At 42.1% G+C, this 27307-nt stretch overlaps 6 protein-coding genes across 8 annotated transcripts; 1 reads left to right on the top strand and 5 right to left on the bottom strand.

The window, feature by feature from the left end:
- Positions 1-667: 667 nt before the first annotated feature.
- On the bottom strand, positions 668-5329 carry moody (G-protein coupled receptor moody). Of its 2 annotated transcripts, none has more exons than XM_068303415.1 (5): positions 4470-5329; positions 3603-3698; positions 3072-3212; positions 2026-3005; positions 668-1957 (listed from the first exon to the last, which is right to left on the bottom strand). In XM_068303415.1, exons 2-5 carry the CDS (start codon positions 3695-3697, stop codon positions 1203-1205), a joined length of 1971 nt encoding a protein of 656 aa, XP_068159516.1. In that variant the 5' UTR covers position 3698; positions 4470-5329; the 3' UTR covers positions 668-1202. The 2 variants fall into 2 exon arrangements, with proteins under 2 accessions (XP_068159516.1, XP_068159515.1); XM_068303414.1 differs by lacking the exon at positions 4470-5329 and adding an exon at positions 3763-3894.
- Positions 5330-7389: 2060 nt separating this feature from the next.
- On the top strand, positions 7390-10639 carry LOC137585164 (G-protein coupled receptor moody). 2 transcript variants are annotated; one of them, XM_068300839.1, is made up of 4 exons: positions 7390-7460; positions 8420-9124; positions 9180-9857; positions 9922-10639. In XM_068300839.1, the coding sequence occupies exons 2-4, from the start codon at positions 8634-8636 to the stop codon at positions 10358-10360; spliced, it is 1608 nt and encodes a 535-aa protein (XP_068156940.1). In that variant the 5' UTR covers positions 7390-7460; positions 8420-8633; the 3' UTR covers positions 10361-10639. The 2 variants fall into 2 exon arrangements, with proteins under 2 accessions (XP_068156940.1, XP_068156931.1); XM_068300830.1 differs by lacking the exon at positions 7390-7460 and having other exon boundaries at positions 8354-9124.
- A 1021-nt stretch (positions 10640-11660) lies between these two features.
- Sik2 (Salt-inducible kinase 2) lies at positions 11661-17361 on the bottom strand. The gene is made up of 9 exons (XM_068300818.1): positions 16959-17361; positions 15836-16634; positions 15707-15770; positions 15355-15641; positions 14278-15297; positions 13967-14218; positions 13822-13901; positions 12009-13758; positions 11661-11932 (listed from the first exon to the last, which is right to left on the bottom strand). Exons 2-9 carry the CDS (start codon positions 16505-16507, stop codon positions 11825-11827), a joined length of 4233 nt encoding a protein of 1410 aa, XP_068156919.1. The 5' UTR covers positions 16508-16634; positions 16959-17361; the 3' UTR covers positions 11661-11824.
- A 388-nt stretch (positions 17362-17749) lies between these two features.
- On the bottom strand, positions 17750-21234 carry LOC137587237 (uncharacterized). Its single transcript, XM_068303567.1, has 4 exons — positions 21020-21234; positions 20590-20887; positions 18894-20522; positions 17750-18826 (listed from the first exon to the last, which is right to left on the bottom strand). The coding sequence occupies exons 1-4, from the start codon at positions 21138-21140 to the stop codon at positions 18643-18645; spliced, it is 2232 nt and encodes a 743-aa protein (XP_068159668.1). The 5' UTR covers positions 21141-21234; the 3' UTR covers positions 17750-18642.
- Positions 21235-21352: 118 nt separating this feature from the next.
- On the bottom strand, positions 21353-22646 carry LOC137587238 (uncharacterized). The gene has a single exon (XM_068303568.1). It carries the CDS (start codon positions 22567-22569, stop codon positions 21436-21438), a length of 1134 nt encoding a protein of 377 aa, XP_068159669.1. The 5' UTR covers positions 22570-22646; the 3' UTR covers positions 21353-21435.
- Positions 22647-22669: 23 nt separating this feature from the next.
- On the bottom strand, positions 22670-24386 carry Cyp311a1 (Cytochrome P450 311a1). Its single transcript, XM_068303566.1, has 4 exons — positions 24224-24386; positions 23793-24170; positions 23375-23730; positions 22670-23315 (listed from the first exon to the last, which is right to left on the bottom strand). The coding sequence occupies exons 1-4, from the start codon at positions 24372-24374 to the stop codon at positions 22737-22739; spliced, it is 1464 nt and encodes a 487-aa protein (XP_068159667.1). The 5' UTR covers positions 24375-24386; the 3' UTR covers positions 22670-22736.
- Between the last annotated feature and the right edge of the window lie 2921 nt (positions 24387-27307).

The following is a 27307-nucleotide window of genomic DNA, read 5'->3' as shown; positions in this document are numbered from 1 at the left end:
CTGTTTATGAAATTGGGTTACAGTAACCGACACCTCCACCTCCAACATCCTCCCTCACCCTGTCTTAACCAGCCCTTTATCGATACTTATGTACATAGATACGTTACATACATATGTATATACATACATGTATGTGTGTACATATGTATGTGTGTAAGTCTGGACATTGGGCGTGTTCTGCGATTCATTAAAAACTCCCTGGCATAGAAAGCGGGTGAGAGAGAAAGGAACGTTCTTTTTGCTTAATGAACTCACTTTTGCTATTTCTCACGATGTACAATTGTCTACATACATATGTATGTACATACATGCCTATGAACTGTAATTACGTGGTCAATCTGATCTTAGACCCCTTACAGTGTTGTGGCATATACAAAAAAAAAAAAGATGATGTACCTCTTTTTTTAAATTTCTTATTAAACAAGCTAAAAAACGGTAGTCAAAAAATATTTTGATATACGTATACTTGATATTGATACATATGTACATATATACATAGAGATGTACCTATGTATATGTACATACATAGTATGTTTTTTATATCAGTTTTCGAACAAGAAATGCGCTCGACTGACATCATCACATCCTGCAATATCCTTCAAAAAAGCTGAAAAAACAAACTTGTGATTTCCCATTTCAAAACTGATTGAAACAATGCCCCAGAATGTTTTTATAGTTTATGTATGTACATAAATATATGCATGTATTTATGTATATATATGTACATATGTATATTCATATTCATAATTACATATTCGATTTGCCTTTTGTCTTTGCTGTGCTGCAGAATGAAGTGCACTTGGCTATGTGTGTGTGCGTGTACACATACATACATACATAAGTAGTATGTAAATGGAATGTTAAAAAAAGAATTTAAAAAAAAAACGATATATGTATATAAAAATATCGATTTAGGCCAGATATAGGCCCGACTAAAATAAAATTACAAAAAAAAAGTATTAGATTAATACTAAACGCGGGCAACGATAAATACATTTCTAGAAAGTACATTTACGATATAAAGATAAAGTTAAACAAGCATACGATACACGATCTATGTATATACTATATATATGCCTTAAATTTGGCTTCTTCGAAAGGATTAACGGCTTACCAGATACGTTTGGTTTGTGGTGTGTGTGTGTGTGTGTGTAATTTTCTCGTTTTTGTTTTGTTTCTTTTTTTGGAATTAAAGCATTTCGTTAGTCTTTTGGAAATTTCAATTTAGCCGACACCTTGCTAGCCATGTGATCCTGGGCCTCGCCCGTCACAGGCTGAGATGCCAAATTATTGACTGAACTATTTGTCTGGATATAGGCTTGGTTTCTCTTCGGACTGTTGACGTTCATGTAGATGGGCGTCGTGGGCGGAGCTGTCTTGACGGATGGCGGTGGTGGCGGCGGCACTGTTGGCGGTGTCGGCGGTGGTGTGGACGGTAGTTCCTCCTCCTCCAGTATTATGTCGTCCCCCACCATCGTGATGCGTCGTATTGGCGCTGAGTGGCCTCCAGTTGAGGGTCGATAGATACTGCTTCCGATCCCGCTCATTTGATTGGAGTTGATGGTGCTGCTGCTGCTGCTGCTGATGGGGGTGGGTGTGGTTGTGTTGCTGTTGGTGGTGGGGATGTTGTTGCTGTTGCTGCTGCTGTTGAAGCCGCAGTTTATGTAAGAGTGATTGCTCTTCTTGATCGGCAAGCGAATGCTGCATAGATTCGTCACCGACGGGGGCGGCGGCGGTGGTGGCAACTGCGGCTGCGGCTGCGGCAGAGGCAGATTCGATTTGGTGATCAGATCTGGTCCTGGACGGGACATCAACTCGAGGCCCTGTGCTGGCGTTAGTGAGGGCGAAGGCGGAGCTTCCTTTGTTGTCCCCATTGATGTTCCCGTGCCTCCAGCCGACATCTGCGAGACCAGAGTGCGGCTGTGGTTGTTGCTCAACCCGGTATCTTTCCATTTCTCTGAAACGATTTGTGACCGTGACTTAGTCAATGCGGTTCGAAGCGAAAGCCTTAACCACAAAACATACCTGCAGCACTGCTGGCTCCATTTGTCTTGCCAAAGGGCAGTAGGAGACGCGATGGTTGGCACAGAACCACGGTCTTGTATGCCTTGCGATATTGCTTATTCATAATGACATAGATGATCGGATTGATGCAGGCCGACAGGTAGAGCATAATATAGCTAAAGATATGCAGACTGGGATGCTCTACATTGTTGTCGGCCACCTTGACAATGGTTATGGGCAAATAGCAGATGACGAATGACAGAAATATGGCCAAAACCATTTTCGTAATGCGCCACTCATTGCGTTTGGCCCTCACCTCGCGTTGATCCTTCACCCGAGATGGCTGCTGCTTAGCCCCACCGCCAGGAGCTGGCTCTGGTACATCTGTGGAATAACTACTACTATCGGATGACACACGACATGCCTGATTTTGCGCCTGAGTCTGACTCTCAGCACTGGCACTTGCTCCACTGGCTCCCACAACTGGCCTCAGATTATTTGGTATGGAATTCTGTTTGTTGGCATGGCTCTTCAGCCGCTGTTCGGATTTGTGGACTACCCAGAAGATTTTGGCATAGCAAGCAATGATCACCATGCAAGGAATGACAAACGCTGTGATAAATAACGTTGTTTTGCTGCTGTGTCCATGACTATCACTCATAATGGAGCAAGTCTTCAGACGGGTATCGTAGCCAAAGCGTCCCCAGATGCCCAACAGTGTGGGTAATTGCATGCCATAGGAGAAGAGCCAGCAAGCGGCTATCATAATGGCGATCCAGTGTCGCTTATAGATTCGTGCATAGTAGCCATGGTGGGTAATCATCACATATCGATTGATTGTGATCATGGCAATACAGAGCAACGAGACTCCAATGTTTCCATACTGAATGAATGGAATAATGCGACACAGAACGGCTCCATGACGCCAAGTGCCCTGGACGAAACGCAAACCCTGGAAGGGCAACACAAGAGCACAAAACAATAGATCGGCGATGCAAAGGCTATCGAAATGAAATTGAATTAGACGAAACTCCCAAAAGAGTTACAATTTATTCCTGTAAACGCACCTGATAATAAAAGCAGCGGCCACGTTACGCACCTTGGGACACTTGAGTAGGGCGACCACAGTGAGAAAATTGCCACAAATGCCAACAATCATGATCAGAAAGGTCATCACTGCGGCAAAGGTCATCAATGATGGCGAGAAGCTGCAAATGTGATAATTGTGATAGTATAGAGAAAAATATTGATGAAAGGAGTATGGGGTAGTTGGAGTGGGTTGGGTTGGGTTTGGGGCATGAAATGAGGCATTAATCTTTGGTGATCGTGTCGACCTTTAGCCTGCTATCTAAGTGGCTTCCGCTATGCCACAATTCACAGCTTCTACACATTGTATGTATGTATGTATGTACATACAACATGCACACTATAATCATCTTGAAGTGAAAGCAAGAGCAACCACTTGAAATGGTCCGCGTAATATTAATGATCTGTTATCAGACCTTTTTACACACCAGAGCCACTGTATTGTGCTATAATTACCCCATGGTAGCCACTGAAGCACTGATAGAGTCATACCCCAAGACAAATAAACTCACCCATTCTCTTCACTGTCCGTTGCAAGTGTTGTCATAACCGTACCCAGTGGCTCCAGTGGGGTGGTGCCAATGGTGGTGCTTGTATCATCATCCATGCTGCAATAATATGAATAATAATAATAAGAATAATTGAATTTGAATTTCAATATTGTATATATACCTAAGAACAATTGGTGATTTTCTCTAATTCAATTTGATTTTTATATCCTTTGGCCTAAAACTAGAACGCCGATCGTCCAGCACCGAACACACACTGAACGCCACCAATGACAATTGCCAACTAACTATCCAATGGGAGATATTCACACAACACATTCCAACATCTGGCACAAATGCATGCCAAAGACATAGAGAAGGGGGTTAGCGGGCACTTATGGGGCACCCTTCTTCATCGTCATCATCATCATTGTTTCTTTTTTTTCTGTCGTTTTCTTACGATGATGTTAAATTAGTGTCAATTAAATAATTTAAAGAGGTCGCCGCAGTCTCTACCGAGAACATGGTATATGCTGCGGGTGCAAAGATCAGCGTCGAACCTTAATTAATTGAGTGTGAAGAGCTCTTTGGATAAACTAACCATTCCAGCATAGACCATTCACCCACCACTATCAACCACTATCATTCACCCATCCATCACATATGTATAGAGAGACCAATCATCATGCATAGTTAGTGTCAGTTAGTTTATTGTAAGTGCATACATGTCGTATACGTAATGCGATCACCAAACTCGTAAAATCCGAGACTCGATCTAACTATTTGTTTGTTTGTTTGTTTATTTATTTATTTATTCGGTTGCCTCTGCTCATGTGTGAGTGTGTCTCTGTGTGTGTGTGTGTTTATATCTTATCAGTATTTGAAACTTACCTGGTTTATTTTTGGCTGGCACATACGTTATTTTGTTTTCAATTTGAGTTTTGTATGTGTTTTTTTGAGGCTTAGTTTATAATGGGCCACTTCACAATAGTCGACTATAGCTCTCAGATTGCTTGTAATCACACTCGATCACTCTCACTGCTCTCTCTCTCTCACTCTCTGTCGCTCTGTCTCTCTTTAGTATAACTTCCTCGTCTCTTATCAGTAGCTATGGTCAGTATTTTAGTATTTAATGTTCACGTAATCAAATTTCAAAAGATGATGCTGCCCAGGCACTTGTTTTTTTTTTTTTTTTTTTTTGAAATGAAATGAAATCCAAATGCCAGTTACGATCGTCAATCGGGTTATATAGACTGGAGTGGGGTATGAGTAATGCTTTGAGCAATGTAAACACACAGTTTACGGCATTCGCTGGTTATTCATTAATGTTGGCCTGCTGCTGCTGTTGCCGCTACTTGCGTTGGGGTTTGGTAAGAGGAGGTAGGCAGGGTAGGAGATAGGAAGAGATCTTTTTGTTGGTGATTCAAAAGCCACTCTGACATTCATGACTAATACACTTTGGATTTTAGCATGCCGCTCAGGCGTAGTAGTTGTTGTTGTTGTTGTTGATGTTGCAGGTAAAAGAGAGGCAAGGTTAACACTTTGGCCAATGAGGGTCAATTGTTTGTTGTTGTTGTTTCTCTTGTCAACCTTTAAGGTTTTTCACATTGCCCACAAAGCATTGGCAATTCAAAACTCGTATAAACGTAATTTAACACTCGATATGATGATATGACAAATCAACTAAACCGTAACGGACAATTCGCTTAGACGGAGAACGAAGCTTGGAACGCGTTTGTATAGAACGGTTGCACTTTATCGAGTGCTGGGTTGGATGGAGTATTTGTCGTAGTCGTCGTGGTCGTCGTCGTCGCCGTTGACGTCGGCGTTGCCGTTGGTCGTGATATTGGTTGACAGTTAAGAGCTGAGCGGCTTTTTTTTCGTTACTCTCTCCCTCTCGTTTTCGCTCTCTCTCTCTCTGCAACGATCACTTGGCAGTTGCGAGAGCGGACACTCGCAATGATTGGCGATCCCAACCCAATAGATATAGATACAGATACGCACATACAGCACAATGTTTCTTTCGGTCGCATAGCATTGATATTGATAAGACTTATGAGGTCTGTAGGACGGACAGTTCATTCTGACGCCTGACGACCGTTAGGGAACGGATTGGTTGCTTTTTGGTTTTACATTGGGTTGGGCCCATGCAACTCTATCTTCTAATGTTTACACAATTGGACATCGACATCGACGGTCGAGTTCTTCGTTTCGTGTTTTTTCCTGCCCCCTTCCATTTCACAACAATCTGCTCTCACACAGTGTGTTTTGTTTATTGTTTTGTGATTGTGCGAAGAACATGATAGTTTATAGATATCTAAATATATTCACTTGGAAACTGAATAAGTGCGGCAGCTGTCTCATGAGGGGGAGTGGCGAGGGGCAAGCGGTTTGGGTTTGGGTTTGTTTTATGCGATCTTCTCTTTTGCTAATGCTAACAAGGGTTCCAATTCAGATATAGAGTATCCATTCCATGGGCATCATGCTTTCAGTTGCAATTTTTCATCTGTTTTCTTTAGTATGATCAAATTCACTTTCTCAGATTTGTTAAGATTAAAGAAATAACAAAAACTATTTTATTATATAGAAAGTTCTTTTTTTTTTTATTTTTAAAAGTTTTCAAAGTATTTTAGTTTGTGCTTCCCCCATATTTCTTTTTTAAATAGCTTAGTTGTTCTCTTTTTTAATATTTGATAACAAACTAAAGTGAATTCCAAACGCTTTGATGGGTTTTTTCCTATAATTTTTCCTATGCTATGGTTCCAATAATACAAATCATGTAAAAGTATGAGATAAAGTATCAGAAAATTCACTGTTTAAAGACAAATATTTAATACATTTAAGGTAATTAATTTAAGGAAGAAATTGAAAGTCAATTCTTCATTTTGGACCATGGCCATAGGGAAATACATACATATATTTAAAAACTCTTAAACTTTGTCTCTTGTGAAGATGAATTTAACTTAATAATATTGATAAGAACTTAATAAAATAATCACTTTAAAATAATTTTACTTACATTGACTAATAAATTTGTAACTTTCGCAACTTCATCACTTTTACTTTTTAAATTTCAAAGTATTAATGACTAAAATTTTTATCTTTCTTGTAAAACCAAAATATGTTTTAGATTTGTTTTGCTTCTCACAATAATTGTTAAATGTAAATAAATTCAAAATAAATGGAATAATGAAACTTTTACTTTTAAGTTTGCCAATGAACATTCTGTTTAAAACGTTTGTGGATTAATGTTTTTACAAATGAAATATTGCAATGATTGATATAGGAGAAATTACCTATGTATGTACATATGTATATATTTTCCACATCTATTGTATTTTATATGTATGTATATTCTATTTTCCTTCGATTGGCATGGTATGTGAAATTTGGGAGAGGTAATAGCTCAAGCATTTTAAGGAATTAAAACGTGGTCCACCAAATCCATGAAAAATTTGGCAAATTAATTGCCCTTGCCATTCTCCAGTCAAGTCATTGGTGGTGGATAGTTGGAGGGGGGAGGGGTTGGATGCCTCTGCCCCCATACATACATACATATGTATGTATGTATGTACGTGTGTCTTTGTCCCAGCACTTGCTCTTGTCTTGTTGTTGTTATTTTATTTTTGTTCTTTGCTTTCTTTTCTTGTTTTTGTTTTTTTCCCGATATGCACTTTAGTTCTATTCTCGCTTCGCCTGCATAAAAACAAACAAATTTCGATCGGTCAATTTTCAATTATTGGGCAAAGAGTTTTCCACTTATTCAGTAGTTTTTATATTGAATGTTTATATGTATGTACATATATGTAAGTAAATAGTAAATATATATGTATATATGAACCCGCAGACACAACCCGCCGCTGCTGCTGCTGCTGCTGTTGGGTGAGTGTGAGTTGCCCGTTTTTGTTTGATTAATTAAGACTTTCATTTGAATGATGAGAGAATGGCGTGACCCGATCCAAGAACAAGAGCAATTTCTGTTTCATTCATCTGTGACGGCATAGAGGACAAGAATGAAACGATGGAAATGGTAGGATGGTGGGGCATAGTGGTAATAGGAGGGTGGCATTGGAGATGGGGGAGATTTAGCGAGAAAAAGGGTGGTCATGTATCGGTATGATTCATGGAAATATTGCAAACTATAAAATATATATGTATACACATGGACATATGTATGAATTATTGCTTGGCCCATTTCAATGTTCATATGGATGTATGTACATATGTATGGATGTATGCATGGATGTACATACATACATACAGAAAATGTGTGTGCTCAAAAGATTTTTGAAAAATTTTTCAAATTTTGATGTTGCGAGAGCGGTGTGTGTGTTGTGCCAGCTAAAGTACTAGAGCAGGATGAACAGCCTAGTGAGTGAGCGAGTGAGGAAGGTGGGTTGGATGGAGGGGGAGGGCTAGGGGGTTGGGCCGGCACAGGGCTAACAAGAGACTTTCAATTCTTTTGGGGCATCCGTCCACCATTTCGCACAATTGAGAGCATTCGTAGCCCTGGCCAGACTGGCCCAATCTGCATACTCTCCTCTCACGTAAAATTGTTCGAAAATTCCAAAAAAGCAGCAACAACAACTTTTAACAACTACAACAACAACAAAAACGAAAAACCGAAAAGAAGAATAGAAACAATGTAAACAAAAAACGCTCATTTCAAATTACCCGATGATGAAGTCAATTGTTGTATACAATAAAAATTTTGTTTTTGTTGTTGTTGTTTTCCTTTTCCAAAAGTTTGTTCTTTTTACAATTTTCTTTTTTTTTTTCTATTCTTTTTTCGTTCCATACTTTTTCTGTATTGTTTTTCGTTTCGTTTCTTTTTTTTTCAGTTTCAGTTTTAGTGCTTGGGATGCGTAGAATTTAGTTTAGTACAAAAATCAGAGCAGGAACGAACGCGTCATAGTTCAAAAAAAAAAAAAAAAAAAAAGATATTCGTTTTTCGGTTCTAGGTTTTTTTTTTTTTTTTTTTTTTTTTGCGGGGGGTTAACGCTTTCACTTCAAAAATTAGGCCGGAGAAGAGAGGTGACGGATTGAGTTTGGATTATGTTGCCACAGAGTCAGACCATTGCCAATGGTCCTGGCTCCGCGTTCAGCCTGGGTCGAAGGGTTGCTATAGTGAATCGGAGTAATCTGTATTCGAGTGCCGATTATATGACAGTGACGGATGATAACAGGCTCTTCGAAGGCTATTCCGATGAATTGCTAACCTTTGCCTGGGTAGCCTGCATTGTGTTCATCATTGTCGGTGTGCCGGGAAATTTGTTGACCATTGTGGCATTATCACGCGGCAGACAGACTCGCAATTCGACAGCCATTTTCATAATAAACTTATCGTGTTCGGATTTGCTTTTTGGTTGCTTTAATTTGCCATTGGCCGCCTCCACATTCATGGAACGGGCCTGGACACACAGCGAATTGCTGTGCCAGCTCTTCCCACTGCTACGTTATGGCTTGTTGGCCGTATCCTTGCTATCCGTTTCGTTGATAACGATTAATCGTTACATTATCATTGCCCATCCGAGGCAGTATCCACGGTAAGGATTAAGTTTTTCTCATTCACGTCCATTTGAAGAATATTCTCCGTTTTAGCATTTATCAGCGTCGTTATTTGGCTCTCATGGTGGCCAGCACATGGATCATTACCTTCTCCATTATGATACCCACTTGGCGTGGTGTTTGGGGACGCTTTGGCCTTGATCCGAGTATCGGTTCGTGTTCCATACTCCACGACAAGTACGATCGATCCCCCAAAGAATTTCTCTTTATGGCCGCATTCATTCTGCCCTGCGTTTGTATTGTCACCTGTTATGCCCGCATCTTTCTGCTGGTACGCCAAGCGGCCATTCGAGCCGGTACCACCAACAAGAATAGTCCAAATGATGCCACTACCATTGCAATTACACCGCCAGCAAATGCCACTGTGCACGCCAAGACAATACCACCTCCAATTGGACAGGCTGGAACGGTTTTGGAGCGGGAAAAACAAAGCGGATCTAGTGCTGAAGTTGATGATGTACCCACAACTCCCCGGCCATTTATTGTTAATGAGTATCTGGCCTTTATTGATGACAATGCCTCTGGTGATAGTTTGCCCATCTCGTATAGCATATGTAGGGATGCCAAGAAGACTCCCATTGAGGCCAATGTTGTGCTTAGCGCAACCAGGGACAATACGGAGAATGCTGCTGCTGCCGGGCAATCGGGATCGATAGCCACATTGGATACCTCAGGCGTACGTAAATCGCAGACTGTTTTGGAAAAGAATTCGTAAGTTTATAGAATTTGGATAAAGAGCAAGGATTGACATTCGTTTGATTTCATCTTCCCATAGAAAATATCCGATTACAACATCGTTACGGACATCCTTCACTCGTTTTAGTCCGCGCAAATCGCACTATGTATCCATGGGTAATACGTCGAATGCATCCTCCATATATCCGGGACGTATGAGTGCCAAGGATCGTCGTCTATTGAAAATGATATTGGTGATATTTGTGTGGTTTGTTATCTGTTATTTGCCCATTACGGTGACCAAAATCTGGAAAACGGCAACCGATGTTCATGTGTTCAACATAATGGGCTATCTGTTGATCTATCTGACCACATGTATAAATCCGTTGATCTATGTATTAATGAGTTCGGAATATCGTCGTGCCTATTGGAATTTATTGCGTTGTCATCAATCCAAATCGGAGCTCCAACAGCAACAACAACAGACGCATAATGCCAAAAAGAAGCATACGGAATCGAATCGTGCGATTAAAACGTGACATGTGGCAAATGGAGGTGATTACAGATCGATAAACAGATCGAAATTAAATCAATTACCATTTATCGATTCCGTCCCATCGTTGAATTCCTAAATGAATGGTCCTCAGGATGCGCCACCAAGAACAACATCAACAACAACAACCACAACAGAAACGATAAGAATACACCAAATCCGAAATGTAGTCCGGCCATCCCACCCAACCGGTCCAACATGTCCCAATGGGTACATGTGAGTGTGTGTGTGTGTGTGCGTGTGTATGTACTGGTAGAGAAAAGAGAATTGCATTTTATACCAAATGACTTTAATATCTGGTTTACATTTGAATTCCATGTTTAAGAACAATCGATGTATGTAATTTTGTTAGTTTTTGTTTAGTTGGTTTTCTTTTTTTTTTTTTGTTTCTTTTGTTTTTGTTTAGTTTTTGCTTGTCGCTAATTATTGTACCAATACATAATAGATATATAATCCGTAAATGGATTACATCTATGCCCCCAATAAATGCTTCGAATAATTGATATATGTAGTTTACGTTGTACTCGTTCCACACTCTAAATCGGGAATACAAGCACACATGCATACAATATATGTATGTATGTATATGTATGTGTATATATATGTATGTATATATATATATAATGTATAGGTTTAATCATAAGTATAGCTATAGCTTAATAATATTATTATCAATATACATATTGTATATGTCTTCATCATCATCGCCATCATCATCGTCATCATCATCTTCATTAGCATCATCATTTTTAGCAACATAATTTTCCCCCAAATTTTTTTGTTTTTGGTTTTGGTTTGGTATGCATATAAAACTTTGGACTACTTAAAACTAGTAACACAACTAAATGCCCCAATATTATGGTATTATGTTAGTTTTTAGTTTAAATTTCAAAATTTCGATATCGAATACGAACTTGAATTTGCAAATTTCAATAAATATATCTATATGTATATATGTATGTATGTATATATAGATTCATCTACGTGCCAGATCAGGCGGGATTTATGCATGAACATATCCCCATACTTTTACACTCTCTCAACTAGGTAAGATATCCACAAATTGACCAAAATTGATCCAATATTTCGATTTACACTGTGCAACAAAAACAATTTTCGTGCATTCGATTCAATTTCAAGACGGAATTTTAAAGTTCGATACATTTAAGATTTGAGATGCAAACAACTTTTGTGTTGCACAGTGTTTGTTTTTTTTCCCCCCATAGGGTTTCGTTTTAAGGATCGTATGAATTATTTTGTGAACTACCTAAGAACATGGATGAATGTTCAAGTATGTATGTATGTATGTATTATGTATATGTATGTATTTGTATGTATGTATGTAACATGTCTATATATGATTTTAAAATAATTAATTTTGCGATTGCGAGCGATAGAAGAAAACTGGGGGCAGGAGGAGCTAGAGGCAGGCCAAAATCGATTGGCCAATTCATACTGATTCCAAATGCTCGGATATCTCCAGTATGGGACTTTCACGACTAACTAATGTCTGCCAATTGGGCGTAAAGAGGCTAAGTACGGGGGTACCTGTCGTTGTCTGAAATCCGGACAAAAGAAAGGGAGTCATTGATATCAATCTTGTTTTACTTGATGGGCTTACAAGATATACTCACATGATATTGCTCGATGTCGTGTGGAGTTGGAGGCGCATTCACTTGCTGCTTGCCGGCCGTCGTTGGTGTTCCTGGCATTATGGACGGCGTAGCTGGACTCGCAGCTCCTGGATCCTGAGACTGAGTCGATTGACTAATATAGGAGGTCTTCAGATTCATTTGACTGAAGGCATGATTGGCTCCCGGCATGGTCAGCGAATGCTGCAGTCGTGGGGTTCCGCTACGCGGACGATCCAGCATAGCCAATTCGTATAATTCATCGGCCAAGTGTTGCTCTGGAGCGGAATTGGATGATGATGCCGCAAGATGATGATGATTATGATTATGATGATGATGTTGATGATGATTCGGATGGTGTGAATGCGGAAACTGATGCTGATGATTGAAATGCGCCGCTGGATGATGCCTTCCGGCCAATTGGGCCTCCAGAGCGTATTGCTTCTGGAAGAGTTGACGCTTCTGTTGCAGTAGGCGATGTTGCAGCAATTGTTGCTGCAACGGTGGCTTCTGCATTGGCGACATTGGCACTCCTACTCCCACTCCGACACCCACACCCATGCCCGCACTCATTCCAAGATGATGCTGATGTGGATAGAGAGCAGCAGGTGGTGGTGGTGGCGGCGCATAACAGGAGGCATGAGCATTGTAAAGTTCATTGGCCGCATCCAAGAGCAATGGCGGCGGCGGTGGCGGCATCGGATGCTGTGAATACAACTGGTGATGATGTGCTGGCTGGAGTTGCTGCTGCTGCTGCTGCTGTTGATGGTGGTGCTGGTGGTGGTGATGGTGAGGGGAATGAAGATGATGTGGTGGTGGCAGCAACGGATGATGCGGATGGGCCTTGCCCCCGGACATAGTATAAAATTGACCATTGGGAAATTGACAGTTTGCCAGGCTAAGCTCGTCCAGGCCATATGTTGCATGATGGCCCTGGCCGCCATGGCCATGAGCTTGAGAATGAGAATGGGCCGCCGCCGCTGCCGCTTCTTGTTGCTGCAGCTGTTGAATCTCTAGCCACCCGTGGCGTTTCACCTGGTCATAGCGATAGCTGCCATAGACACGGCTAGTGCCAAGCAATGAGCCGGAACTGAGCAAACCTTGGGCCACCAGGCCATCGCTGGCTCGCCGTCCCTCGCGAAAATGAATGGGCGAACGTTTGTCCAGGAACAACGGTGCCGGCGGCGGAGGTGGATGCGGCGCCGGCAATGGCACCGGCGACTGATTCATGCTCGGTGGTGGCGTGGGAGTGGCCAACACTGCGCTAGGCATATGGATGCAGGAGTTATGACTGCTATATAGCGACCTCTCCGATGAATGCTCACTGGATGCCGCAGCGGCGGCGGCTGCTGCTGCTGCCAGCATTGAATTACTCATGCAGGATGGCAGACTGCCGGATGGTAAAACAAAGTCTAAGCTCTCGTAGGCACTGCAGTTGCTTTTGGAGGAACCGCGACTCAAATTTTGACTGAGACTCTTCGAGTAACTGCCGGCTAGAACTCCGCTGGAGCTGCTGCTGCTGGCATAGGATCGCATGCGTGTCGTCTGTGCAGTGGTTGTCAGATCGGAGCTGGAATGTGATCCCTCTTTGGCAGTGGCTGTGCCATTACCATTACCCTTGCCATTGGCAGTGACGTTATCGGTTCCAGTTCCATTTCCGGTCTCATTGCCGTGATCCGTTTCACAGCCCTCATCGGTGCTGGAGCTGCCTTGGGCCAAGACTTTTTTCTCGTAGCCCTTCTTGTCGCTGCGACTGAAAGGGATGCAAACAAGGAATAAATAATCAGTTCGCAATAGCATTATCATCATGACTCACCTGTCTCCGTTTGTCTGAGGTCCGGAGGAGTCCGGACCATCGCCGTTTGCCGTAATAGGGCCTTTTCTTTTGGGCTTTTGCTGAAACAACATTGAAAAAATGCATTAGATTCGTTCAATTACAGTTTCTACACTAATTTAGCTACCTCAACTGGCAGTGGACTCTCTTGCAGGGTCTGGAATAGTTTAGTGGCCTCCGCTGACATCTTGAAGCGGAAACTCTGATTGAGATTGGCGGTGGAGTCAAAGCTACTGGAGCTGGACATGGGTTTTATTGTCGTCGTTGTCGTCGTCGACGTCTTGTCGACAGTGGGCGTGCTGGTGGTCAGTAATGGTTCCGGCTGGCACTCAGGGGCTACAATAAGGTCTGGCTCTTTAGCCTCAGCAATGGCAGTTGACTGTAAATGTATTGGTAGAATGAAGTAGCTGCTGGGAGGAGTGAGTTGGATGAACTTACCTGCTGCAGTAGTTGCCGGCAGTCCTCAGTACTCTGCTTGATTATATACTCGCTAATGGTCTGATGCAATTGCCTGGATACCAAAGGCAACACGGGAATTGAATCAAGCTGCTGGCTAGGATTACGACTACGTAGATTGGTCGGTGCCTGATCAATACTCAAGGAAATGCCCACAGGACGATGGACAGAACTGCGCGGCGAACTAAGGCCTTGCCTACCCAGTCGCGACGAGGATACAGGAGTGGTGGCCAGGGTAGCCAGCGGCAGTGGTGTATATCTAACCGGCAAGGGTATTCCAGTGCTTGATATATCCTCTCCATTCGCATAGCGACTGGTTGATATATGAGTGGGTGTGTGGATTGGCGGCGGCTGCTGCTGCTGCGCAGATGCCTCATAGTAGGGATCGGCAGTGGAACGCTCACTCATTAACACAGTCTGGTGGCGGCTAAGTCTTTTGTGTGCTTGTTGATCCTTTGCCAGGATCGTGGTGGATATTGTCTTGGTTTGCTGTTGTTGCTGTTCCAAGCTAATGGCCTGCTTGCTGGCCTTAAATAACAGCCGACTGGAGTTGGATACATCATTGGGTTTGGCCTGCTCCTTCTTGTGATTGACTCGATCCTGGAGCAGCAGATAAATGGCTGCCACATGATCGTAAGTATTCTTCTTAAGACTGGCTCGTGTTTTATCCGGACCAATGCCAACATATTCGGACATAATACGCAAAATATCCTCACTGGGCTCCAATACTGACTGTCTCTCCATATTCAAATTATATTTGGCTATTAGGACATGCTCTACCAATTCGGGGCACATCCAGCGATGTCGTTTGATCTGCTCGATGGTGTAGCGGCGTGTTGGCTCTAGCACTAGCATTCGCCGTATAAGATGCTCACACTCCGAACTCATGAAGAAGGGGATACGAAAACGGCCGGATAGAACGCGATCACGAAGGCTCTGCAAAGTGGAGCCATCGAAAGGCAAAGCTCCACATACCAGAACATACAATACAACACCCAAAGACTGCCAAAGAAATCAAGAAGATTATAATCGAACTTAAACCACTCGAGGCCCACTTACCCAGATGTCTATCTCTGGGCCCGTATACTGTTTGCCTTCGAAAACCTCGGGAGCAGCATACGGTGGAGAGCCACACCAAGTGGCCAGCAATTCGCCGGGCTTGAAGTGATTGGAGAAGCCAAAATCAGCTATTTTGATGTTCATATTAAAGTCCAGCAAAAGATTCTCCGCCTTAAGATCCCGATGGACGATGCCCTTCTTATGGCAATATTCAACGGCTGAAATAATTTGCCAAAACTTAAAGCGGGCCGCCGACTCCGACATCCGTCCATATTTGGCTATATAATCTGTGAGAAAGTAAGTAAGCAAGAGTAAGTTTAAAGCCTTTGAAATCTGCTCATCCGATACCCACCAAAGATCTCCCCTTGACTGGCATACTCAGAGACTATATAGATCATATTTTTAGTCTCCATCACCTAAAAATGTGATTAGCAGGTTAGGATATGGATATACATACATAAATGGGTAAAGAAGTATTTACCTGATATAGTTTAATGATATGAGGATGCTTTAGCCTCTTCATGATTTCAACCTCACGGTAGACTTTCTGCAGATTAGTCTGATCCAGCTGCGACTTGTCAATTATCTTGATGGCTACCTCATTCTTGGTTATGCGATGCCGGGCAAGCTTCACCACTGCAAAGTTGCCCTTTCCAATGGTACGTTCGATGTCATAGAAACCTACACGCATTGGCTCCTTTGGTTTTAACAGCTCCTTGGGGCCACTACTGCCGCTGGCAAAAGCGAAGAGCTTCTGGGCCAATAGGACATCTTTGCAGGCCACCAAAGCATCAATAGAGGGCGCAGCCACACTGACGGCATCTAAAACAGTTTCTCCTACGGGTGATTCATTCTCCATCACAGTTTTCTCTTCCTGTTTGGCGTTGGACAGGCCATGACCATTGGCCTGCCCCTGGCCCTGAGCCTGGGACTGTTGGGGATGTTGCTCCAACTTTTTCTTGTTTCGCTGCTGCTGCCCACAAACCGATTCCGTTTCCTTTGCCTCCTTTGTCTTACAAGTGGTATGGCCGTGTGTGGACTCGCGTTCACCATCCTCTGCATTGGAAACAGCGACGGCAACGGCATCATCTGCCTTGTCCAATTGACCGACATGATTATCGGTTCCTCCACTTGCCGTTTCGTTTGCGCTCATTTTCCAACTGCTATGCGTTGCTTGTGCCGCTCAGTTGGCGCTATATTGAGTAGATGGACATGCTTCCGGCGCATGCAGGAGAGACGTCTCCTCCAGACGTCTCACTGCCGCCTGAGGCGCCCTATAGCTAGAATCGGTGGAAAGAAAGGAAAGAAGAAGAATAACAACTACAAATAATCGCAAAAAAAAGTTCTATAAGCTTGATAAGAGATTAGCCTCAGGTGCAAACGTGTGTGTATGCGTGTGTGTGGTGTGTGTATGCATCGGATTTCCCTCGTGCGTGAGTGTATCTGTGTCTCTCTGTGTGTGTATGAGTGGGAGCTCGTGAAAAATCAATAAGCGGCCACCGAAATCTCGTCTGCTCCACACCAAACGTATCTTTGGCCCATAAAGATCCATTGAGGCATGTCGGATTCAATATGTACTTAGCATACAGATGGAATCTAATTACCGCTAGCTAAGAACTGAATATTCCAAGATATCCAACGACGGACTCAGCGCGACGGCTTCTTCCTCTTCTTTCTTTTTGCTCCAAAGTCAATAAATTGAATTTTTGAGATTTTATATTTAATCCGTAATTCATCCGCCGTTACCAAGAGATACGTTTCACATCATTTTAACAACCATTCAACTTTCCATCTCATACGAAATCAGTATCCTTTTTATATGCATGCACAATGTGTCCCCAATCCAAATGCCGATGCCGATGGCGATGCCGAAGCCGAAACCAATGTTGATGCTGATGCGTCCAACCAACTGCGTCAACGATACAAAGCACAAAGCGTTACGGCCGAGGACGACCCCGACCCCCAGATAGAGACAGAGAATCGTTGCCAGAAAGAAGGGTTGCCAAAACATCAAGCCATCGAATGCGTGGGGATGGCAACCCCAGTGTAACGGGACCCCATCGCCATCAACAGAAGCAGTGAGCATGCGCTTCGATTTCATTCCCCCCCCCAACTAAATTTTGTTTTGAAATTAACCGCAAAAATCCAAAAAGTTCACTAATGCGCAAATTATAATAATAATAATAAAAAAAAAACATGGCTTATTTGACTAAATGAAATCATTTGATCTTTTAAATTGCAGACATTTTATAAATGATAATTTGATTATCCAAATTCAGTCTTTTTTTTTTGTTAGACGATTTTAAAAACAACTTTTCAATTTTTACATGTTTTTTCTTTTTCAAACCAAATGATTTTCGTTTATGAATGCGATTAAAAACATTTTAAGTCCAAATTTGTTTAAAAATTTTAGCTTTAATGCTCTTTGATATTTAGAAAGGCATTTTTAAGTTCAACAAATGACATTGTCAAATTAAATGAATAAACAAATAATGCTTAAATCCCTTTTGTTGTTATAGTTTTCTCGAGTTTTCAAAATTACATACAAATATGTATTCCAAACGAAGAAGAATCAATTCAGAATTTTATCAGAAATGCACGCAAGTTAATGCCTGGAGTTAACAAAATCTGTTTGAAATGGCTTTAAGAAACAATTTATATAGATATATAACATACTGAATATACATATTTACTTCTCTCTGTGTGTGTATGTGATGAATTCTATGATTCTCTCTGTGATGAATTCTATGATTCTCTGATAATGATTTCATATTGTTATACAAAACTCTTTGTCAAATCAATTACATATTTCAATTCTATGGAATAGATTGGAAAATAAACTCTTTTTTTTTACAGAGATTGCGTTTGGGGTAAGGATGGGCGGATGGATGTAAAAGCATACATATATAAATAATATCAATAACTTGTACAACTTTTTATAAATATCGCTCTACTTCTATCTTGTCTAACTTTCTTGCGCTCTCCCACCTCTCTCCTTCTCCTTCTCTCTCTCTCTCTCTCTCGCACACACACTCATTGTGTCTGTCTCCTAATCTAGTTTCCTAGTGGACACACATCTTTGTGTAGATATATCGATCGATGTACACACTCATTTGACATTATCATTTTACAAAAAACATTCTAAAAACTTAGTACATCATAAAATAGATCAATTGTATTCCCGGAGTCTATTGCTAGAGACAGAGTTTGACTCTGTATTTTGACAACAAAGATTGTGTCTCAGCGTTCAACTTCTAATTCCCCGATATTATTTTTGTCGGAAATGGTTCACTTATTGGGTTGAATTCCTTTTGTGACATTTATATCAGCAATGCCATGGGGATCAGGATCGGCAACGGCATCGCCATCATCACCATAGCAGCGTCGTTTGAAATCACTAAACAGATCCTGATGCTGCTGAATTCCTTGTGTTGGCTGATAATGTTCCATGTTAACTGGTTGAGTTGTATTTCTGCCAATGGTGGGTGGATGGATGGGTATCATCTAGTTGTATATTATAAACGTATCTGATTACTCACCTTGTTTTGGTCAGGACGGTGCAGCCGTGCTCTACTATCATGTCCAGGGAGTAGAGCGTTGCCAAATTGTAGAGGCTATCGTGCTCGCTAATCTCCAGATCTGGAAGGCGGATTTGAGTCTGGCGCGGATCTTGTAGAAAACGGGCGAGACGCTCGTTTACACTCAATTTAATGCTAAAGCCGGGGCGATCTCCATTGATGCGCCGACATCCGGCACGAATTTCGCGCACTTCTTGTACCTGGACGGGCGGTGAAGAGGAAAGGAATGGATTAGATGTCTCACCGGACATTTCACTCTCGATTTGCTTTGCCGCCGGTACACCATCAGTGTGGGTATCCATGTCCGTATATAGATTGGCATCGCTGCCAGTTAAAAGACTATTCCGATTGCTGGCTCCTTGAATCTCGATGGGATCTGAGCTTGGCGGCGCCGGTTTCATTTGGAAACCGGACAAATTCTTTAAGGCATCTGGTAGTTGTTGAGGGGCGACTGGCGACACAGCCTCAGCACCCTCCGTTCCGGACATTAGTGTATCGTCCTCGCCAATAGTGTCATCTGAGCGTATCTGGGGCAGTAATGACTTCTTGGTTAGCTTGCGCTTCGGATCGTATTTACCGCTATGACCAAACTCATTGCCCGGCCAATCGGTAAGTTCGTCGTCTCCTTCGCGATCTGTGTCATGGCGTCTATGGCCCCCTACACCGCCGCCACTGACTCCTCCGCCTTCGTCGCTGTCCGAGGACGAGCTTAGCGAACTGGAACTGAGAAAGTCATACAGTTCACTACAGTCCATGGACTGAGAATGCGGCTGTGGTGTATGGCAAAAGCGTCGGCGGCTTAAAACTTTGGAGGCACTGCTGCTCTGGCCCATTTTCTTGATCCTCCCTTGATTCGTTGCGGCCGTCTTTGAGGGCGTACTCATTAATAAGGCATCAATATCGGTTACAGGTTTAACAGTTTCCATGCCAAAGGCGGCATCTGCCTGCCGGCCTTCTGGAGGCGGTGGTGGAGGTGGTGATGGCCGCGTTGTTATATTCTCCTTAGCTGGCATTGTTTTAGTCATAATTTGATCGTTTTGACCATTGTCTCCGGCTGTGATTATCATTGCTTCGTTATCAGTCTTTTCTGTTTGTTGTTGTTGCTCTTGTGCTTGCGCCATGCGATTGATCTTGGAGAGTAGTCCCTTATTGAGCGGCATTAGACGGTCGCTATGCGGTTTTGAGGTGGATGAGTAGCTGCGCGGACGCATCCGTTGACACTCCTCCGTGTGAGTGTAGCGCGGCATACTCGCGGAGTGCAAATGCTGCTTACCGAAACCAAGTCCCAGTCCAACTGCAGTACCAAAACCCGGTTCATGATCATGATAGCGATCGCGATTGGAACGTTTGCGTTTGCCACAAAAAAATAAATTTGAACGATGACTCCCTGCCTCCGTTTTCATCAAACGTTTGCGTATTGTCCCTGTCGTGGTGGTGGTGGAGGAGCCAGTAACCAGGCCGGTAGCTGGGTTACCAAGCATACCCGGCTGCAGTGGCGACTCTGTAAAACTGTGCGGCGAGGCCGCCAGTTCGAATTCCATAGACATGCGTTTGATCTTTCGTTTTCGCCTCGAGTTTGGCTTGAAGAATCTGTGCAAAAGTATACAAAAATTATCACCATGGGTAATTAATCCATCAATTCAACTGGCCGATTTACCGTGTTGGACTGAAATTCGTTTCATTAAGGGAATCGGATTCGAGGGCACCCAAGCATTGTTGGATCGATTGCTTCCCCGGCAAAGGCAGTCTCGGTGGCAATGGCATTACGTTGCCTTCTGCCTTGTCATCCGAATCGCTTGCCGGCATTTTCAGGTTGTGTGGGTCCAGGCCATCGATATTGGTACCGCCACCAGCAGCTGCAGCGGCAACACCTGCAGCCCCATCACCGTGGGCGTTTAATGTGTCTGTGGGACTGGGACTGCTCGATGAGTCCTCCGTTGGCTGGGGTGCACAAGCTGTCAAGGATAATAGAATTGGTTAGCTGGCTAATTGCTGGTGGTGTGTGTCCCTGCTTAAGCCCACCTTGTCTCTAAAGAGAAATGGACAGGAAACTCGCCCAAAGCCCAACGAGAGAAAGAGAAACTTACGCAGATTTCCAGTCGACCGAGTCCGACGACGCGAAATCCATCTACCTCGGCCCACTCCGCACATAAGGGAGGTCTCCTCCAGGGCCAAGGTCAAGTCGTGCGAGAATTTTTCCATTTGCATCTGCACCAGCAGCAGCACGCCGGTTCGATTTCTGTTTTAGTTTCTTTAATTTAATCGCGTTTCATCCAAGTATTTAATATTGTTGCAGCCCTGGTTTCCCTGGTGCGAGTAATAGTCCTAAGGGTGAGAGTAAAAGTCCTAAGGGGGCGAGTAATAGTCCTAAGGGTGACGTTAGTGTGTTTGGCGCAAAGTTTGAAACGAGAAACTCCCAATCGGTTTTAATCGGTTTAATCTTAATCAATTTTTTCTTTCAGCTTACAATCTGACTGACAATGTAACTACCATTTCTCTTCATCTATTTCACATAAACTCTTGGCTGGGTTAGCAGACTTAAGTCTTTTTCTACTACATCCAGCTGCTGTTCCAATTGACGCTTTAGATTACGAACTCGCAGTGTACCCATTGAAATGGGCAGACGATTGTATTCGGCTATCAATTGGCTCTGGCGAGTTTGGGCCAACTCAATCAATGTCACACGTTCCGCATCCGACAGTAGCATTGGCTGCAGCTCCTCCAATTGGGTCTGGAGGCGTTGTGGTTGTGGTTGAGGCTGCGATTGCGGTTGCGTTTGAGTCTCTGTCTGGGCTGGCGTTGCTTCCTGCGAAGGCGAAGCAGGATATGCAGCTGTACCTTGTATATCTAAAAATTCATTTGACTTAGAGTCTAGTGAGGGATCACTTGGTAAATCCTCTGGTTCCACTTGGGCATCAATTATTTCTGGTATAGACACTTCCAAGACCCTTGGTGGAGGCTGCTTAATCGTGTTACGTTTATCCATACCAATTGATCGTTGATTTCGATGTTGTTGTTGTTGTTGTTTCGGCATCCGCTTGCCCTTCGTATCCAACTGGCGGCTGGGCACAATGGCAGCAACGTCATCTAAAGGCCGGTGCAGAATGTTCTGACCTGGCTGATAGTTGCCACGTTGCTCTGTCATTTTGCCCAGCTCGAAGTTGGATGCACTGCGTCGCAGTCCATGACCTTGCACCAACTGGGCAAGCGGAGTCCAAGATTCATCACCCTCGCTGCGAGGGTGCCTTGTACTCGATTCCACCTGATTTTGATTGGGATACCATGTGTCTTCTGTTTGTATTTGTTTCTCCGATGACGAAGAAGAGAATAATGCCATGCCAGGCCGATCCCGATTCCGTTTCCTTCCAGCCGGTAGAGTCATCAGGCGCCTTTGCACTTCGGCAAGAGCCTCCGCTGATGAACCATGACGTCTGGCCAATGAGGCAGCGGTCGGTAGCTCATAGTTGTGAGCCCTCAATGGTGGATTCCGCGGCCGGTCCACCCTGGACAACGGAACCGTATGCTGGCCACGTAACACTAGGACATTCTCCCGCAGAAAATTGCGCTCGGAACGCTTTGAGGATGCTCCAAATGCAAAGAGTCCACCCAACTTTGGGGGGCAGCGCTTCAGGAACATGGCGTAGATAAAAAAAAAAAAAAAAAAATATATATAAAACAAAACACAACAAAAAAATTATACTAAAAGCCAACAAAATAAAATAGAAACAATAAATGGGTTTTTGTTTTTTGATATTTTTTACTTGGCTACATAAATTTCATTTGTTTTGACTTGGGAGAAATCCGTCAGAGAGTAGAACGCTCTACAAATGCCACATGGATGCCATCGCGAGACTTCAGCACCATCTGAGCTTGCAGGATCAAGTCCTTGGCCTCATCCTCTGGTCGAAGTTTCAGCTGGAATCCCTGGAGAATGCGAACGGTGAGCAGTTTCATTAGGAGCAGGGAGTAACGACGACCAATGCAAACATGAGGGCCACCCGAGAAGGGGATATAACTAAAGGGAGGCGGAGGAGACGACGATTCGGAGGCTAGCCAACGCTCTGGCTTAAACTCATAGGGCTCAGCATAATAGTTGGCATCATGGGCCAGGCCATACATGTTTATCCAGAGGGTGATGCCAGCACAATAGCGTTGCCCGCCAATGATTGTGGAACACGTGGTCTGCCTTCCCGTGGTGGGCACAATGGTATATAGACGTAGAATTTCCTTGATCACAGCATCCAAGTAGGGCAACTCATTGAGAGCATCCAAGTCGTTGGCTTGCTCCTCTCTAATCTCATTCAGCAATTTGTCCTGAATCTCCTGATGCTTGGCTAAGCCATACAAGACAAAAGACATAGCCGCCGTGGTGGTGTCCACGCCCTAAATGGATTGAGTTGTTAATAGAAATTATAAATAAATAAATCCTTGATTACACACACCGCAAAGACAAAGGTATTGATCTCATCCCGTATCTCCTGACGACTCATTGATGATCCATCATTAAATCTGGCCAGCAACAAAGTATCCAACAAAGTGCGAGATTTCTCTGCTTTGTTCTCTGTGCCCTGAAGCTCTCTAGCTCGCTCCTCGATCACTGTTTCCATGAGCTGATGGATAATCTCCAATTGAGCTCGAAGGCGGCGCCACAATTTGGTGCGCTGGAAGATCCAATCGGAAGCCAACAATGGATTTATCATGCGCTTAAATAATAGCTCACTGCTCAAATGGAAAGCCCGTATAATGGGCGAATGCTCTGCCATCAGTTGAGTGTCCAATTGTCTGCCCATGGAAGTATCTACATATCGTTTTGGAGAGTAATTCAAAAATTTCAATCTCCTCCTGGCCTACCAAACTTACCCACTATGGCATCTAGGAGGCAAGAAAACAAATGATCCGTAACCTCAATGTTTGCACCCTGCAAATCCTTGAGCTTGGCGACTAAACGATCCGCATGCATGGCCACGGGAATGGCAAAACGCCGTAAGATTTGTGGCTGAAATGCTGGCGTCAGCAGACGTCGTTGTCTAGTCCAATGGGCTCCATGGCTGATCAACAATCCATTGCCAATGAGGGGCTCCAATTGCAGAAATGTCTCCGCCTTACGTAGTGTCGGATCATGCAGAGCCTGACGCGTCTCTTCAGCGGTATGAAGGAACACCCACAATTGTGGCCCCAACCAGAGGCGATAGGTGCTGCCAAAACGTTCCCTCAACTCTGTGAAAACCAGAAAAATGACTGCCACACGCCAAATCAAGCCACAGTTGGCTATTTGAACCCAATCAACTCACATTCCGGCTTCAGTTTGCCCACCATTTGGGCATTGCCCAACAAGGGAAACGCCCAGGGACCAGGCAGACTGCATCCCACTCTCATCAATGGCCATTTTCTGAGGAAAACTATAAGACCCAAACACAAACCGAATACCAACCACAAAGGCATTGCAAATTACACTGAATCGCACCCAGTCCGCAGCGAAATCCGATAGCCAGTCTCCCATATCTCGTCTTTGTCTCTAAGTATGTGTGTGTGTGTGTGTGTTCCACAATCCCCAATCAATTGGCACTAAAAAATTAAAACTAATCGTTGCAGCAGAATCTCTATTTGAGTTGGAATTGCAGCTGATCCAATCGGGTGGGGGGAGGGAACATACATATTTATAATCTAATTATTGCTTACGATTATATATATATGGATTTGTGTGTATGGCTTCCAATATCTAATCTTGGGGCTGCGGCTCTAGCGGCCTTAGCGATTAGCTGTCTCTTCCCAAATTGGCCTTTATTCCGACTGATTTGAATGCACTTAAATGTTTCTATATCTCTTAATAATGCAGCCAATGGAAAAGTTTTTAATTTGTATTTGTAAAAATCTATAAATTGTTTGATGAACTTTGAGTTTTTGACTAAGCTGGAAATACCAGTAAGGCAAGAGATACACAAGCGAGGGTTGTTTAATAAATAAAGAAATTGGGAGAAATTCAACATAATTTTCTTTTAGTTCCATGTGGGGACTGCAGCAAAACCCAAAACATAAATAATACAAGAAATTCATTTTCAAATGAAAAACGCTATAAAACGAATTTTGATATGTCTGCCTTCTTTCAGAGATATAGAATTTAAAAACTTAGATGGATAAATTAAATCGGAATTTATTATATTTTAAAGTGCCATTTAAGACTTGTATGTATTTAGGAAAAAATAATTCTAATCCCATTTTTTAAATGAATCATGATGTTTTACGAAAATTGGCCAAGAATTTGGCAAACCTTAAGAAAGCTGATATTTGAAAACTGAAAATTGACAGAATTACAGATATTTAAGAATATTTAAGATATTTGAAAATAAACTCTAATGATTTCAACTATTTTCCTTGGACTATATTGTCGCCATAATGTTGAGATTTAGACAAAGATTGATATAAATTCCTAGAAATAAGATTATAAATTTTGTCAAAAATTCCAAAAATGAACTAAATTTGATAATATTTTGCTGTTATTTTGATATCTTTCGAAAATTTCTGAAAAAATTGCCAAATTCAAGTCAATTTGTCAATTTATAGTTTTTGCTTCGATTGTATTTAAGTAAATTAAAAAAAAAAACAACAAATCGACGGGGCAATTGCCCATCCCTTTGTATGGCCAATCCGGCACTGTCCATGTCCTGCCCATTCCCAAGCCAAACGAATTCGTTTTCTTATATTTTCTTTGACTTGTAATATTTCAAATATATATATATATATATATATATGTATATATATGTATTTATATGTCTACATATATATCTATATATATGTATACACATTGTCTATATAAATATATGCAGACATATTTATTTGGTTTCAAATATATCCAGACACAAAAACTGTTTAACATATATTATGTATGTATGTATGTATATCCGATCTGATTTATCGTTTTACTATATATTATCAGCTATGCTTGGTAATATTTTTATGGTTTTTTTTTTTTTTCTCATTTGTTTAAATTTGATTTTATTATTGAATTAATTTCTCACTTGTCAATTTGCAGTTTGTTTCATTTGTTTTTTCAACATTTACAACGAATATAATTTTTTGGTGTTTGGTTGTTTTTTGTTTTATTTTGTGTTTTTTGTCGTTTTTTTTCTTCTTCCTCTGTCTTTTAAAGCTACAAAAAACTCATTTTTGTTGTGGGCTTGTTTACGTTTTGTATGGTTTGTTTTTTAATTCAACAGTTTTAAAAATTTGTTTTTTGAATTTTCTGTTTTTTTTTTCTTTTTCGTTTACTTAGCTATACATACAAATAGTGGGGAAAGGGGAAAGGAAAATAGGGTGGCCGGCAAGGGGGGCAAGAGGAGGCAGGTTGATTTCGATTGGCGATTGTTTAAAAAAAATGTATTTCACTCCAAAAGCATAACTTGAATTACAAAATCACACATTTAATTCTAAATACAATTGCAAATTCAAGCTGGAATACAAAAATTTCAATTTTTAAGTGTTCTTTTTATACCATACACCCATAGGGTGAAATGGTAAATTAAATTCGCCAAAATGTATGTAACAGGCAGAAGGAAGCATCTCCTAGGGTCGGAGTATATATTCTTGATTAGGATCAACAGCCAAGTCGATCTAGCCATGTCCGTCTGTCCGTCTGTATGAACCAGCAGATCTCGGAGGCTATAAGAGCTATAGCCACCAAATTTGGTATGTATACTCGTGTAGTATGTAAATGTATAGAGTTAATTGGAATTTTTGCCACGCCCCCTTCCGCCCCCAGAATTTACATAAAGCTGTTTTTCTTAAAAAGTATAACAGCTAGAGACGTCTAATTTGGTATGTAAACTAGCTTAATAGACGCGCAGATATTGGCTATTTAAAAGTTTTGCCACGCCCACTTCCGCCTCCATAATTTAGAAAAAACCGATTTCCTCCTGTAGTTTTTTGACTATCGCAATCAAATTCGGCAGTCTAATTAATCTTATATATTTCTACCAAATTTTATTGAAATCGGACTAGAAACATGCAAAATATGCGTATGAACGTATTTTAATAAGCGGTCCACAAGGCCAGAATCGGCCGTTGGCTGGTGGCGGCGCTAGCGAGCGAGATAGCACATAGTATGAAGCATGTAAAAACAATTTAATAGACATACATTTGGTTTTCGAAATTTGAAATATTTGTTTCACCTGGTGTATGGTATACCCAAGTCGGCGAGTCGACTTACTTTGTTTATAAATGTATGAGTGTGTGTAAGTAATATACATGTATATAAATGTTTTTTTTTCATTGTGTTTTTTTTTCTTCAAGTTTAATAACTTTACATAAATTTGCGTTGTATTTGTAATTGTTGTGGATTTTCATTTTTGATGTTCTTGTTTTTCGTTTCTTTTAGTTAT

The sequence above is a fragment of the Drosophila tropicalis genome, unplaced genomic scaffold (genome assembly GCF_018151085.1).
Source record: "Drosophila tropicalis isolate 14030-0801.00 unplaced genomic scaffold, ASM1815108v1 contig_158, whole genome shotgun sequence".
Classification (NCBI taxonomy): domain Eukaryota; kingdom Metazoa; phylum Arthropoda; class Insecta; order Diptera; family Drosophilidae; genus Drosophila; species Drosophila tropicalis.
Note: the sequence above shows the minus strand (reverse complement) of the source record. Positions and strands in the feature narration are given on the sequence as shown.